The 14,960-nt window shown below is 48.2% G+C and overlaps 2 protein-coding genes across 2 annotated transcripts; both read right to left on the minus strand.

Moving 5' to 3' along the window:
• Positions 1–3,124: 3,124 nt before the first annotated feature.
• Positions 3,125–4,649, minus strand: OR10J1 (olfactory receptor family 10 subfamily J member 1). The gene has a single exon (XM_006741959.3). The coding sequence runs from the start codon at positions 4,106–4,108 to the stop codon at positions 3,179–3,181; it is 930 nt and encodes a 309-aa protein (XP_006742022.1). The 5' UTR covers positions 4,109–4,649; the 3' UTR covers positions 3,125–3,178.
• A 6,457-nt stretch (positions 4,650–11,106) lies between these two features.
• On the minus strand, positions 11,107–12,870 carry LOC102744969 (olfactory receptor 10J4). The gene has a single exon (XM_006741964.2). The coding sequence runs from the start codon at positions 12,262–12,264 to the stop codon at positions 11,227–11,229; it is 1,038 nt and encodes a 345-aa protein (XP_006742027.2). The 5' UTR covers positions 12,265–12,870; the 3' UTR covers positions 11,107–11,226.
• Between the last annotated feature and the right edge of the window lie 2,090 nt (positions 12,871–14,960).

Genomic DNA, 14,960 nt, shown 5'->3' on the forward strand with positions numbered 1-14,960 from the left:
ACTGGAAGGATTGTTAACCTGGAACCCCGTGGGTAACAACTTTAAAAAACAGAAGATGGTGCTTACATGTAGTTCCTTTTGCTTTTAGTCTTCATAGACTTTGCTCATTTTCAGTGTTCTTGTGGTCATCATCTTTCCCTTTCCCCCTTCAGTGGGCTTGTTTTGTGTGTTTGTGATACAGTTACATTCTTCTGCTTCAGCCTGCATTCTATTCTGGGATCTCAATCTCCTAAAATGATTCTTCTTTCATTTGCATACGTTAAGGTTCACTCTACTGCAGAATTCTGTGGGTTTTGACAAATGCATAGTGTCGTATCCACCATCATAGTATCATGCAGAAGAGTTTCACTGTCCTAAAAAAATTCCCTGTGCTTCCTCTCTGCAATCTTCCCTCCTTCTCAGACCTCGGGCAACTTGAACTTCTGCTAGAGACACACTTCCTCTGGGGTGCCTATTGATTGGCTAGGGTGAGGCCCACATGGCGCTTCCAACAGGACACACATTCTGTTCTCTGAAAAAAGCTCCAGGGACAAGGTCTCATTTTATTTGGGAAATCTGAGGCTCTAGGGAATTCTCTAGCACATCCCTATCTGTACTGTGAATTGCCCTTGGGTGATGTTACACTCTGGGTAAACAGCAAATGTCTGCCAGCTGGTACAAACTCAAGTTCTGTTTTCACCCCTTTTTCAAATTTAGCCTTATTTGTACAGCAGAGAGCCTCATCTCCCTGCCTCCTTCCTAGGGTGGTTCTAAGAACCGAGTGAGAATAATGGTTGGGAAAGTGTCTGATCGCAAGAGACCTTCTTATGGAAGAGGTGTTTGCTATAGCATGATACAGAGAGTGAACAGTGACCAATAATCCCAGAGAACCAGAAGGATTCCTCTTGGGTGGTGAATGCAGCCAAATATTCTGTGAGTGTTGGGACCGTTGAGTAGGTCAGAGAAAGTTCTGTGGCCAGTTCCTCCATGAGGTGAGAAGGGCTGTTGAAACTTCCGACTTCATGATGTCTCATTGTGAAGCTGTTCCTTTTAGACAAGATTCCTGAAAAACCTGGGTGATCCACGTGCCAGGTGTCCATGGTGATCAGGTATTCTGAGTGATGCCAGGCCAGAGCTGTGTAGCCCTTGGCCCCCAGAGACAGCCCCACACATTCGCAACAAAAGCCTAGGACCCAGACAACACACATTTATTTCGCTGAACTGCTGCAGTTCAGCTTGCAGGGCTCTTTCCTCTGCCCAAGGAGATAGAACTTTATGTAGATCACAAAATAATATCCCAAGGCTTCAGTGTTTGTCGTTAAATGTTAAGCACACTTTGTTTCTCCATTATATTGCACTGTGGTGAGTTCCGCATAAATCCATCTGCCCTGCAAGACTGGGAGCTCCCTTCTTCAGGGAAATGCAGGGCTTCTGTTGACCTGTCCCACGTCTAGCACAGAATGCGGCATAGAGCAGTGACTCCGTGAGTGGTGGTCGAATGACTGGCAAGCCCTTTGCCTGCATGGCATTGCTTTTAATCATTCTGTTCTTTCCTTTGGCAGTTAAGGACTTCTCCTAATTACTTGGAGCCACTGTAGATTCTAGAGAACCTTACATAGAGTTTGATTTCTGTCATTGCTTCTCTTAATCCTGAGAGAGGCCTGGTAGTTCTGCTGTGGTCTGGAGGGCAGACACATGTGCTGTATAGGTTTCTGTATGGTCTTTTGAAGGCTTTTCTGAGTAATGTGCCCATCCTTGAATTCTGGTGGAAGGTGTGTCCTGGGGCCATGGTGCCCCATGTCTGAGGTCTAGCCTAGTCATTGACTCAACAGCAGGCCCTTGTTTTCCTTCCCTGGGTACTCACTGGAGCCTTAAACTCTAAATCTGTATGATACTCCTTGATCAGCCTCTGCTCCATGCTCTGACTGTCTGATTCAACTTCATCACACGTACATAGTTATTTCTGTGTATTACCTCCAAATACTCTACTCATATCCCACTTCCCCCAATTTTCCTGGCTTAGAGTCTAGAGATCCATAAAAATTCATACACATCTCAGTGGAGCTGTGTAAGGACAAGGATGCCAATGATTCACACAGATGCCTCCTATACTGAATCCTAGTTTTCCTGAATCTTGGGTGATTTCCATTGTTTTTAAAAGTTAAAGCTAAAATTTCTTAGTTTGGTGCACAAAACCCTCACAATCTGACCCCAGCCTACCCTTCTGGTCCTGTGAATATATTGTTCTCTTTGGGATTCTTTTTCTCCAACAAATCGCTCATCAGGCACTCTTACAAAGGTTCTAAAGCCAGTTCACGTTGCAGGTCCCCATCTCCGAGACTTCCCTGACATCTCCAACACGTTCTCTCCTTCCCGTCCTCCCATCCTCCTGCCATCTTTTGTATAATACAACCTATTACAAAAAAAGTTGGAACCATACTTTTAAATGTTTGTCTCTGCCATTAGAGTTTGAGCTTCTTGAAGCCAGGCCAGTAGGGTTTTTTCCATCAGTCTTCCCCAGAATGCAAGACACAGCCCCTTCATTGCTATTACCCATTATGCCGTCTGAATTAACAACAGCTGAACTGACCCAGGAGGATCTTTGAATGTGCCCTTAAGACTGACAAGATCTGGAATTGCAAGGATCTCTAATTAAACTGTCTCTAGTCAATCACCATCTTTAATAAGCTGTTTTGCTAGAAACTAGGATAAATTAAAGCAGCCAAGGGAGGAAATCTATTTTCCCTTGCTATACCATCCAGAGACCACTCTCCCTATCCTTACGGTCACTTATTACTTGACATATCATGTATGAACAGATTCTAATAGGGTCCAGTTTGAGAAATCCTCATGTTCTTAAGTAGGAAGGAATTGTAGGGAAAAATGCTTACTGTGGATTCTGCTTTTTCCACTCTGTTGTCTTCATTAGAAACCAAAAAGTCAGTGAAAAATCCTGGGCCCACACTATCTCCTGACTTGTTCTCCAGGCAATTCCTGTCCTAGTTTGTCTATTTACCCACAAAACCAGGGCTAATGCTTTGTTCAGGGGCTTTAAAGTTTTCAGACTCACAGTTGGATGCTGTTGCTGTTCTTTTGTCTCCTTGTGGGGCAGGTCTTTGGGAGTCAAGGGCACATGGCTCTACTCCTAATCCTGCTGAGAGTAGATGCTAAGAGCCTCAGGAGAATGTTTCCCATCTTGTCAGGAAAGCTTCCTGCCAGTGGCCCGGAGCAAAGCATCCTTGACCTCCTTGTTCCTCAGGGTGTACACCACAGGGTTCAGCAGGGGGGTGATGACGGTGTAGGTCACTGAGATCAGCTGATCCTGATCCCTGGTATCTTCGGACTTGGGCTTGAGGTAGGCAATGGAGGCGCAGCCATAGTGGACGATGACCACCGTGAGGTGGGAGGCGCAGGTGGCGAAGGCCTTCTTCCGGCCCTGGGCAGAGGGGATCTTGAGGATGGTGGAGATGATGAGGACATAGGAGATGAAGACCAGCCCCATGGGAACCAGGATCACCAGCACACTGATGATCACAGTCAGGATCTCATTGACTGTGGTGTCGATGCAGGAGAGCTTCATCACAGGTCGGATGTCACAGAAGAAGTGGGCCACCTTTGTGGCACAGAAAGGTAACCTGAACACAGATGTCACTTGTGTCATAGCTACAATCAGCCCAATGCTGCAGGCACCCCACACCAGCTGGACACACACTCTCTTGTTCATAATAACTGAGTATCTCAGGGGGTTGCAGATGGCCACATAGCGGTCGTAGCCCATTGCTGTGAGCAGGAAGCAGTTAGTGATGCCAAAGGTTACAAAAAAGAACATCTGTGTGGCACAGCCTGCCCATGAGATGGATCGGTTCATACCCACGAGACTGGAGAGCATCCTTGGGAGAATGACCAGTGTGTACACAGTCTCTGAAGTGGACAGCATGCTTAGGAAGAAGTACATGGGCGTGTGGAGGTGACGATCAGTTCGGATAATGGTCACGATGATGACGTTGCCTGCCAGGGTGAAGGCGTACAGTGCCAGGAACATGGCAAAAAGGGTGAGCTGGTGCTCACGGAAGCTGGAGAAACCCTGGAGGAAAAACTCCGTGATAAGAGTACAGTTCTCTCTCTCCATTGAGTGGCTACTAAATCTGAAATGTGGAAGAACAGAAGGTGCATAATTTCAGTAAGGCTGTTGAAGCACATTACTCAAATTGATTGAAATTCTCAGCTGTAAACCTGGGGATACATTTCCCAGTGCATTAAAGTTTATCTCTGGGTTTATTTAAAATACTTTTACCCTGTGGCCATCTATCACAATTTCGTACGCATCCCAGATTCCTTATTTTTTTTTGGTCATATTCCCACAGCATAACTACATACATTCCCACTTCACCCTACTCTTCCTCCTTGACATCTGGAATGCCCTTCCTCCTTTTCTCCTCTTATTTAAATCTTTCCCCATCCCTCAAGGACGGAGGCAGCCATCGGTACATCAACGCCTGTTGTGCTGTGATGTTCTCACACGTACGTGGAAGATCGTCTCCCCACCAGGGCTGCCCTGTCCTTGATTAAACTCCCTGCAACTTTATACGTCCTGCATCTGCCTATCTTACCAGCTCGGGATCATGGATAAACTAGAGAATTGAAAACAATTTAAGGATTGACTGGAGACTTTTTTTTTCCCCTTTCAAGATGATGAGTCATACCTTTGCTGATCCTTTAGGAAGTAGAAGCAAAGCAGACTCAGAAAGGTTCATCATGTTTTCAAGGAGGAAAAGGCAGGTTTTAACCGACCACCATCCTCTGCCCACTGACGGAAGGCTGCTGACGGTTTGCAGCACTGGCTCATGTTCCATGGTAAACTCTGCTTCAGCTCCGCCTTCCCTAAACTCAGAGGCAAATTTATAGCTGATACAACTTAGTAGACATACAGCTTCTCTGCAGAGGTAAACAGTTGTGCCAGGGAAGATGCAGCAAATTCATGCCTCTCATCTAAAGCTAAAGCAGACCCTGAATATGAAGAACAGAGTTAGACTAAAGATACATCATTGTGTTGAAGGATGGGGCTCAGTCCTATTTATGTAATATTTCACATTTTTGTCCCGTTAGGCAGTAAGTTCCTGTAGGGTACTTAAATTATATTCCGATTTGCTTATGCATATTCAGAAAGACTATTCACATAAAGTAAACCACATCAGTGATGAAGGTTAGGCATGGAGACCTCCAAGTTTATAAAAATTTACTTAGAAGATGTTGGCTACCAGCTGTTAATCATTTACACTAAAAAACACTAAGAGTAAAGCTGCAACGGAAGGTATCTCCGAAGAGAGAAAATCATTTGACACCAAAATATGTGGCTGAAGACACTGATCTTCTATGAGGCCTCTGGGCAGAATCTAGGCAGCGGTCCAGCCATGGGGAGGCATGACTCCTGGGTCACAGCTCCTGAGTGGTCTAATGATGAACACAGGTGCCACCAACCACTAATGACACTTAGTGTCCTGCCATCTATATGACAGTCCCACCTGAGGAAGAATTGTCCTGTTCCAAATACCAAGTAGGGTTTCTCCTGAGGACCCCTGGGCCAGAGTGACCTCTAAGCTGGCTGGTGTCTGTCTGTCATGAGGTAGTAGGATGGCTGCTATGACCTGGCTAGCATCCTCCACCCTCGGGAGCCTGTAATGCTTCCACAGAAGTCAAGGGAAAGAAGAGTGAGCACAACCTTACTTACGGAGATGGTGATAAGAGCTATTAAAGTACGATAAGTTAAAGCCAGCCCATGGGCGATAAGCCCCTTTTCATTTTCTCTTCTGAAGAGTACTTACATCTGTCTGCCTAGTGCTGAGTCACACCGGGAGCGCCGGGCTGGAGGCGGCCCCAGTGAGCAGGTGCAGGGACGAGCAGGGTGACAGGGAGGGAGGGCCCGTCACAGGCGGAGGCTGAGCAGCGGCGGATGCACACTCACAGGAATGGGGGTGGCTGGCGTGTTGCGGGTATCACTGATGGCACTTGTGTGTGAAGCCTTCACAGCCGGAGAAGATGCCCTCCCAGGAGCGGCCAGTGGGGCTCCCGGGGCTCATGCCCTGAAGATATCCCAAGAACACCCCCCGAGGCTGGGAGGATGCAGACAGTAGGCACCTGGGGGCCTCATTATGTGAGGGGCTCATTTATCCAGTCCCAGGAGTAGCAGTTTGGGAACTTGGGGGCGAGTTTTTGCTTCAAGTAAAAAACAGCATCAGACAAAGCGGATTTATTTGGTTGAATTTTACTTGTTAGACTCAGTCGTCAGCACATTGTGGTTTTTCACAGATGTGCCTTGGAAATCCACGGTTGACAGACACAGGAAATTCAAGCTTGGAGCCCTATCAGTTTGTGTGTCAGGAAGCTTAGGTCCCTGCTCAGTTTAAGAATCTGGCTTTCTCCTTTGGAATAAAAGTAGACCACCATGGCTGTGGCCCTGAGGAGGGTCGTCCATGCTGCCTTTCTGCTCCCCGGTATTTGGAAGTGGAAGTCAGTCTCTTTGGATCTGAGGACCCTCTCTTTGGGTCAGGAAACAGCTGAGCGCTGAATACTCTTTCTCTTTACCCAGAATGAATCCCTTTCTCCATTTGGCAAACTTCTAGTCTGTTGAGACCCAATGCCAAATTTACTTTCCCCAAAGACTTCCTGTGAGCTAACTTATCCCTTGCTTATTAGCACGTTCTTCCTTTAACGTGTGTCCTGATCTGTGTCTGTTCATTCTTCAAGTGCCAAGCATGGCCCAGCCCCAGGCTGGTTGCTGGGAAGTGGGGAATGGAGGCCATGCTGCTTCAGCCTTTGAGAAGCTCCCGTAGTTTAGGATGATCGTAGTAGACGATGATCGTAAACTGCAGTGAATACCGCATTTAAGTGGGACAGGGAGGTGGTGGTCCTAGATTAGACTCCGGTTGATCACAGAGAAGATTCTGTAGCTAAAGACCAGGCTACAGAAGGTCTTAGAGTATTTAGATTTTACCACTTTTAAGGGCCTCTTAAGTGATTTAACTGATTCCTCCTGCTCAGGGGTTTCAAAGCCCCTTAGTAACTGGCCCTTCAGGACTGCTAGCTTTTACCACCAGCTGTTCTGCCCCTTCCTCCTCCTGTCCGCTGACTTTGCTTCCCTGTGGGATCGATGGGACAGCTGTGGGAGGGGGGTTTGGGGCTGATGAGAAGAGTCCAGCAGATGAGCGAGGGTGCCGATGGCACAGTCAGACCAGAGATCAATTGCGATTGATCTAGAAGGGTGGCAGTGGTCCAGGGAGGACGGACAGACACGAGGGACATTTGAGGTGAATCGGTAGGCCTTATAACTGAGTGTGTGGATCAAGGGAGAGGAGAGGACCAATCATGTCATAAGCTGCAGTCCTCAGGTTCATTCGTGCCAACTCCCTGACATGCAAATAAGCATCGCTTCCTATTGGAACAAGATAAGTTGACCAAAGTGACCGTTGTGAATTGTCAGCCACTGGGTGTGATTGGTGGCTATGGGATCCCAACAGGGAGGGAGAAAAGTTGAACAAAATAGCTCAATGCTTCATGATGCCTTTGCTTTGGGACAGATTAGGAAGAGTTTGGAAATGGGGCACTTGGGTACATGGTATAAAAATGTGGTGCCTGGTGAAAACAAGAGGTTGAGCTTCAGAATCAACTAATACTTATTGAACATTTTAACACATGTTTGCCTCTGTCCTTCAGATGACCTCTGAAGTCTGCAGTATTCCCATTTCACAGATGAGAGGTTATGAGGAATACACTCTACCGTCGACAGTAAACTCACTGGACTTTGGCACGAGACAGAAATGAGCATGTGGGGTAGCTACAGAGACAAAGCTGGCGGACAGTCAGGAACACCTGCTGTAAACTCCCTCACCTCTGCAGACCACATTGTTTGGGGGCCAGATTCTGGTAGCTCTTACCACGGCTCCTTCATGCCATTCACATTAATTTAGGATTAATTTGGTCTAGACCTACTAATGATGCATTAGAATTGTCACGGGGGTTTCAGAACCCTGAGGAGAGCTCACCACAGATTTAGCTGAGGTCAACATTGTTCGTGAATGTCATGCCTGGGCTGCTTAACAAAATAACCGTAGACTGAGTGGTTAACCACCAGACAGTTATGTCTTACAGTTTTAGAGCCTGAGAATCCCAGATCAAGGTGCCAGAAGGTTCAGTTCCTGGTGAGGGCTTGCTTTCTGGATTGCAGATAGTGGTCTCTCTCTGTCTTCATATGGGGGAGAGAGTGAGAACTCTGGTGTCTCTTGTTAAGGGGCCCCAGTCCCATCATGACCGCCCCCCCCCCCCCGCAATGACCTTTTCTAAACCTAATTCCCAAAGGCTCCATCTCCAAATACCATCTCACTGAGGATGGGACTTCAACATTATGAATTTGGGGGACCTGATTCAGTCCATAGCAGTGAAGTTATGTCTCATCTCACACCCCAACCTTATCCTTCTCATCCAGAGCTGGGGTCTCTAGTTTTGTACATGCGAAAACGCCTTTTTAATTTTAAAGTATTTGTGGATCTCCAGCTTTATAATAGTCAAAAAATATAGTTGTACTGTTTGTATCTATGGATAGTTCTCTTTTTCAGAATTTTTTTCTATGAATTTAGTAATTGGTGCTTTCAAATGGATTATGGTACAAAAGTAGTTGTACATGTTCTTGTTAGTGTGTATTCAGCCTCCATCCAAAGATTGCACCTCTGAATCCTGGGACTCTTGCAGTGACTCAAGGCAACCAGGAGAAAAGTGGGAATGACACCATGAGAGTGGTTGACAGGCCAGCAAATGGGCAGAGCATAGGGGAAGGGAGTCTGGGGTAGGAACTGAGAGGGAAGGGAAGTGGTTTATTAACACATAGCAGGTGTAGCCAGGAAGTGAATCTTGCAAGAACCTGGGAGAATAGGTTTTGTGTGCTGAACTATGGGATCAGAGACTACTGAGTAGGGGAAGATGAGGGTGTGGGGGGCGGGGAGGGCCCATTGCAAAGTCCCTACCAGGAAGAGGGAGCTCATTCTCTGAGAACTCAGTCGTCAAAGCTGGCTGCATGTCCATATTAGGGTGACCTAGAGAGCAGTGAGTGGTGGGGGTGGGAAGTAGAGGAGGTGCTAACAGCTCAGCTGCTTCCCATGAGGCAGGAAATGTTATGCCCATAAGATTTTCATGTCCTCCCAATAACCTTGGAAGGTTGACCTTGCTGGCCCCAATGCACAGATAGGAAAGGAAGGCCAGCTAGGTTAAGTCACTTTCCTAGAACGCATGCTTATAATGGTGGGCCTAGGATTGGGACATGTACCTCTCTGGCCACAAAGCCTCCATCTATATAGTCTGTAGAGGCTCCATCTGTAATATTACTGCATAAGTATCTCCTACCTTGGGTCATGAGGGTGGAGAAGTGGACGGGTACTGGGTTAGTAATCTGATGGGCATGAGCCCTATCACCCCGTCACCCTCCAGTGGTCTTTGGCCCACTTTATACTCTTTGCATCTTTAGGGCTGTGCTGAGTGGGGAAAGGATGCACCAAGGTTTTCAAGGGAGAAGCATATTACATTATGTAATTTCTGAACTTTCAGACTTATTTCCAAGACCCAAGGATGTTCTAGCAGGATTTGAGCTATGTGTAAATCCACAATGTATGGAGCTCTTTCTACAATTATTTTAAAGGAGAAGAGCTGGTTAAAATCATCATCATGAGCCCATAATGCAGCTACAGACTCTGGGGCTGGATTGCCTATTTTTGGGTCCTGATTAGGTTCCACATACTAGATCTGTGACCTTGAGGAATTTACTTTCTTTTCAGGCTTTAGGTTTCTCATCTGTAAAATAAGTTTAATAAAATATGTACCTCCTAGATTAATAGTGAGGATTAAAAAAGTGCTTAAATTAATGCTGGCTGTGTAGGATGCAGTCAATAAATGTACCAAAAGGGCTGTCGCAAGTGGGGACAAAGAACCCGAAAGTCATCTAGTAATAAAAGGAAAAGAGGGAGAAGAAAGCTGTCTGCTGTTGCCAGTGGTAGTTTAGTTGCTCATAGCTGTCCTCTTTCTCTCCTTTTCTTCCTTTTTGTCCTAACTACTGAGCAGCTGCTCTGTGTCAAGCACTGTTCTAGGTGCATCAGAAGCAGAGATACCGCCCAAGCAGTGGACCCGGAGTGATTGCCCGATAGATAGGGGCACCCCTGACATGGGTCAGGTGACCTGAAGCAGAACCTGCCCCTGCCCCCGTGCGGGAGACGGAGGGTGTACACTCAGAAAAATGGAGTGAGGGAAGCAGGTGGGATGGGGTAGAGCTCAGCCAGGATGTCGTCTCAGTCCCAGTCTCCCTGCAGCCTGATCTGATGGAACACTCTAGAGTTAGTCCCACCTTGAGGCATGGTGGGTGGCTTTTTGTACCTCCCGGGTGGGAGTGGGGTATGGTTCCCCCCTGAGAAAGCCTCCTTTCAGCCTGTGGTGATTGTCCAGAACAGGGCTGGGGGGGCGGCTAGGAGCGGTGGGCACTCCTGCATCTGTGTCGGCCGGGGTGGGGGTGCCAGCCCACGGCGGAGACCCGGGCAGAGCAGCCGGAGTTCCTTAAATCACCCAGATGTCCAGGGACGAGGGGGGATGGGATGTGAAAATGGGGGCTCTTCTGCAACCCTCAATATCCAGGAAGCGACTTTTACAGTTTTTGCTTTATGCTTCTCAACCAATTTTTCAACTGGCAATCAGAGCCTGTGTCTGACCTCGCTGTCTAGGGTCCACACAGGTAGGAGTAGGCTCACGGTAAATGAATGGAGTGATTTTTTTTTTTTTTTTTTTTTTTACTGTCATATGAAATATAGCCTAGAAAGTGTTACGTGTAAATAATGGAGAACACTTGTTATTTCAGTGCTCCTGGTTTTCATGCTGAGGCCAGGTTCCGAGTCCACAAATTCCTGTGATAGATACTATATATTTTTCCCATCCTCACTACTAGCTCACTGTCCCTTATGCCAAGGGTAAAAGGAACAAGGTCTGACCTGATAGTACAGCTCCTGAATAGTCTTTCTTACTTGGTTTTCACCAAGCCTGGTAAGCCCATCTATTGGTCTTAGGACATCCCTCCATCTCTTATTCTTTTCCTTCCTTGTTTTACCCTATCCCCCTCCTCTCCAGTTGTTGCCTAGACCAGGTACCTGGTGCCTCTTAGCTGACAGGCTCCCTCATTGCATCCCTTCAGCAAACTGTTAGTTTTATGGAGACTGCCAGCACCTAAGAGAGGGGCTTTTTGCCTAAAGCTCTGAGCAAGACATCCTTGACCTCTTTGTTCCTCAGGCTGTATACAATAGGGCTCAGTAGGGGGGTGACGACCATGTAGGTCACGGAGATGAGTCTGTCCTGCAGGGAATTTTGGGATTTGGGTTTGAGGCAGATGAAGGAGGTACAGCCATAGTGGACGATGACCACAATGAGGTGGGAGGCGCAGGTAGCAAAAGCCTTTTTCCGGCCCTCAGCAGATGCTATCTTGAGGATGGTGGAGACCGTCGGGACATAGATGAAAATCAGCACCATGGGCAGAACAAGGACGTACAGACTGATGAGCAAAGTAATAAATTCTTTGGTGGTGGTGTCAGCACAGGCCAACTTCATTAGGGGCTGGATGTCACAGAAGAAGTGGGAGATGATGTTGGCTTCATAGAAGGGCAGGCTGAACACAGAAGACACCTCAATGATGGCTGTGCTCAGGCCAATGCTCCAGGATCCACCTGCCAACTGTATACAGGTCTTTTTGCCCATGATGACCGAGTACCGTAGGGGGTTGCAGATGGCCACATAGCAGTCGTACCCCATGGCCGTGAGCAGGAAGCAGTTGTTGATGCCGAAGGTGAGATAGAAGAAGAGCTGAGTGGCACAGTCTGGAACGGAGATGGCTTGTTGGGGGCTCAGGAGACTGGACAATATCTGGGGGATGATAGCCATGGTGTAACAGGTCTCAGAAACGGACAGGACACTCAGGAAGAAGTACATGGGTGTGTGAAGCTGACGGTTGAGGCGGATAACCATCAAGATGATGGCATTGCTCGTGAGGGTCAACAGGTACAAGACCAAAAAGACCACAAAGAGGATGAGTCTGTGCTGCCACCCAAAAATGGAAAAGCCTTCAAAGGTGAACTCTGTCACAGCAGTGAAGTTGGGTCTTGGCGTCAAGGAGAATCTGGGTCTGAAAGAGATGAAGCGGGAAGGTTGAACATCTAGGCTGGAAACAGGAGGCTGGTCCAGGGTCCTCATCGGCCATGTGCAAACACTCATATTTGGTGTTGCTCCAGGTTTCCGAAGCTCTCTGTCTTCAGACACTGGCCGGGTTCTCCAGGACTTCCCAAGGTTCTGAGGGACCTGGCACTGGGGGCTGATGTAGGGGGTTGGGAAAGAGAGTAAATATGTGCAGGGAGTGGTAGAAGCACCTCACGTGCTTGGCTGGAGTAGATGCAGAGCAGAGAAGGCTCTAGTGCACGGTGTTGGATGTCCACCCCAGCTCACCTGCTTTAGTCCAGCTGCACCTGCCAGAGCCAGTTGTGAAGGGACACGCGTAAGACAAGAATTCAAGCCAGGGACAGATTGCGGTTGGAGGCACGCTTCTGGGAGGGAGGAGATCAGCTCCAGCTCTGCTCACAGCACAGAGCATTGCCTTCCTCATGGTTCAAGTTCAAAATCCAATGTCTGGAAGAGGCAGTGAGGAGACACTGCTTTTCCCCTTGATGAGAGTCTTGTGTGTGGACCCGGGACAGTCTGTGATCCAGAGCCTGCTCCTTGCTTCCTTCCTATGTTCCCCAAATACCACTGGTTTCAATACCCTCGTCCCCTTCTGTGTGGAGGGTCATTTCTGCTTGTTTTCTAGTCTCTAAATGCAGTAAAGCATCTGAAACATCCTAAAGGTTTGAAGTACCAGTAACTATAAGAAAACATTGATAAAAAGAACAAAATATTTAAGTTTATAGAAGTCTCTGGCTTTAACCGCAGCGTAAGTGGAGGGATGCTTTTCTTTGCTCACTTCATTTGTCTGCATTTACTCATCTATAAAATAGAATAATATATTCTCACAGTGTTACTATGGAGATCATAGGAATTACTATGTGTAGAAAGCCAAGCATAGTTCTTGATATATAAGAGACCAACGGTACATTAAATTTCTGCTCCTTCACCCAACCTCCCCTTCCCCACTCCCTGCTGGGTTCTCGTATGTCAGACACCCCCTCCCCCAACACATGCACTCTTTCTCATGTTCATGGATGGTTCTTGTCATTGATTTCTTTAATCATTGACTTAGAAACCCAGTCCCCACTTCCCACCTCCTGTCCAGTTCTAGATTCTGAAATTTGGATGGAGCTAGGGCTGGTCTGGAGTCCGGACACCCCCATGAACAAACCCCAGCTCCACCTACTTCACGTGTGACCTTAGAAACATTTGTCCCTTCAGGCTGGAGTGTCTGCCCCTATAAGGTGAAGGCAGGACCGATCTCCATGACAGAGGGCTGATGGAAGAATTACATGACAAGATGGCTGGAAGGCATTTGGCAGAGGGTCCAGTATGCAGAAGGCCACCAATAAATGGTCACTATTGGTAAAGATGAGCACAGATGTCAAGATATGAATGTTGCAGGTCATTGCTTTTATCCTCACTTCTCCTCTCCCAAGCCTGGCTCAAGGTTAGAAGGTGGCTGGTCTTTAGCTAGAATGTATACAGCAGCTTGCAGGTTCAGGGTTGCTCTTCTAGATTTTGGAGGCAGCAGGAGGGGGAGGGGGCTGGGCAGGAAACATGCCAGCGGGGGAGCGGGTCCCCAGGACAGGGGAGGGTGTGGGCTGGGCTGATGAGCCATCCCCAGTGCAGTGATTCTGCTGGCGTACCCACGTCCCGGACCCCCTGCGTGGGCCCCTGCACTCATGAAGCCCTGATGTGTGAGCCTGGCCCCAGGTTGATATCTGGGGCAGGAAATGGTGGGGACTTCTACATTCAGGAAATAGGTTTTTTCTGGTGTAAAGGGGACGATCAGGTTGACTCCATCAGAGTCCGAGGTTCCGTGGCTCGCCACCAGGAGCGTGATAGAGGGTGAGCGCTGGACGGCACGTTCCCAGTTCCCCTGGCTCACCCTGTGTGATGCCCTGAACGCTCTATTTTGGGCTCAATGGACCGATTAAGCCCTCTGAAAGTTCTGCCTGAGATTTTCTTAGGCTAATGTTCGGATAACCCTTTGAGTGATTTTTTTTTTTTTTTGTATTTATAATGCTTTTTATTCCCAAAGTTTGATAGCATGGCTGTACGTTCCTGTTTCCACTTGACAGAATTCCCAGAACAAAAGAGAGAAAGGGTGGCGTCCATGGCAACGGAGCAGCGACGGTGAGGCCCCCACCCAGTGAGACAAGAATCCCTGCTTTACGGAGTCACGGGGGGCGACTTAGCTCTCGCCAGGCCGGCTTCAGAGAGTCAGGCTTGAGAGCCAGAGCCAGACCCACGACAGCTAGTGCTCCCGCTCGGCTGGAGCAGGCGCAGATCCACAGAACCTTCTGAAGGGAGGCGCAGGAGGCGGTCTGAGAACCCACCAGGCCCTGTCGGTTAATTCCTCTCCTGATTGGCCCTATGTAGGAGAAGCAGAAAGCAGCACCAGGCTCTCCAGTGCCTTCCATAGCCCTGACCCCGTAAGTGTGGATTGTGGGCTGTGAGGGAGGACGGTGTTCCTGGACTCGGGGGGGTCTCTCCCCAAAGCCACAGTGACTATCCCCAAGACAGCCATAGCAGCAAGATCCAAATCTCCTGATGTCTGGGGATCTCATTAGACAGGGGGCTCATCGGCCCAATCCCACAGAGCGTGTGTGTGCAGGCAGCCTGGGGTTTCCCACAGGAGCGAAGCCTTTGCGTCAGGGCGCCGTCCTGCTCTGCTCAGTAGATGGAGAGGAGCCCTTGGCTCAGGACCCAGCGGTGTTTAAGGGTGCGGCTTTATTAGGCAAGCCACT

The sequence above is a fragment of the Leptonychotes weddellii genome, chromosome 6 (genome assembly GCF_054177405.1).
Source record: "Leptonychotes weddellii isolate Sample4059 chromosome 6, ASM5417740v2, whole genome shotgun sequence".
In the NCBI taxonomy this organism is placed as follows: domain Eukaryota; kingdom Metazoa; phylum Chordata; class Mammalia; order Carnivora; family Phocidae; genus Leptonychotes; species Leptonychotes weddellii.

What these genes read in the sequence shown, in the direction of transcription:
- OR10J1 (XM_006741959.3), bottom strand. Translation starts at nt 4,108, where the DNA reads ATGGAGAGAGAGAACTGTACTCTTATCACGGAGTTTTTCCTCCAGGGT.
- LOC102744969 (XM_006741964.2), bottom strand. Translation starts at nt 12,264, where the DNA reads ATGAGTGTTTGCACATGGCCGATGAGGACCCTGGACCAGCCTCCTGTT.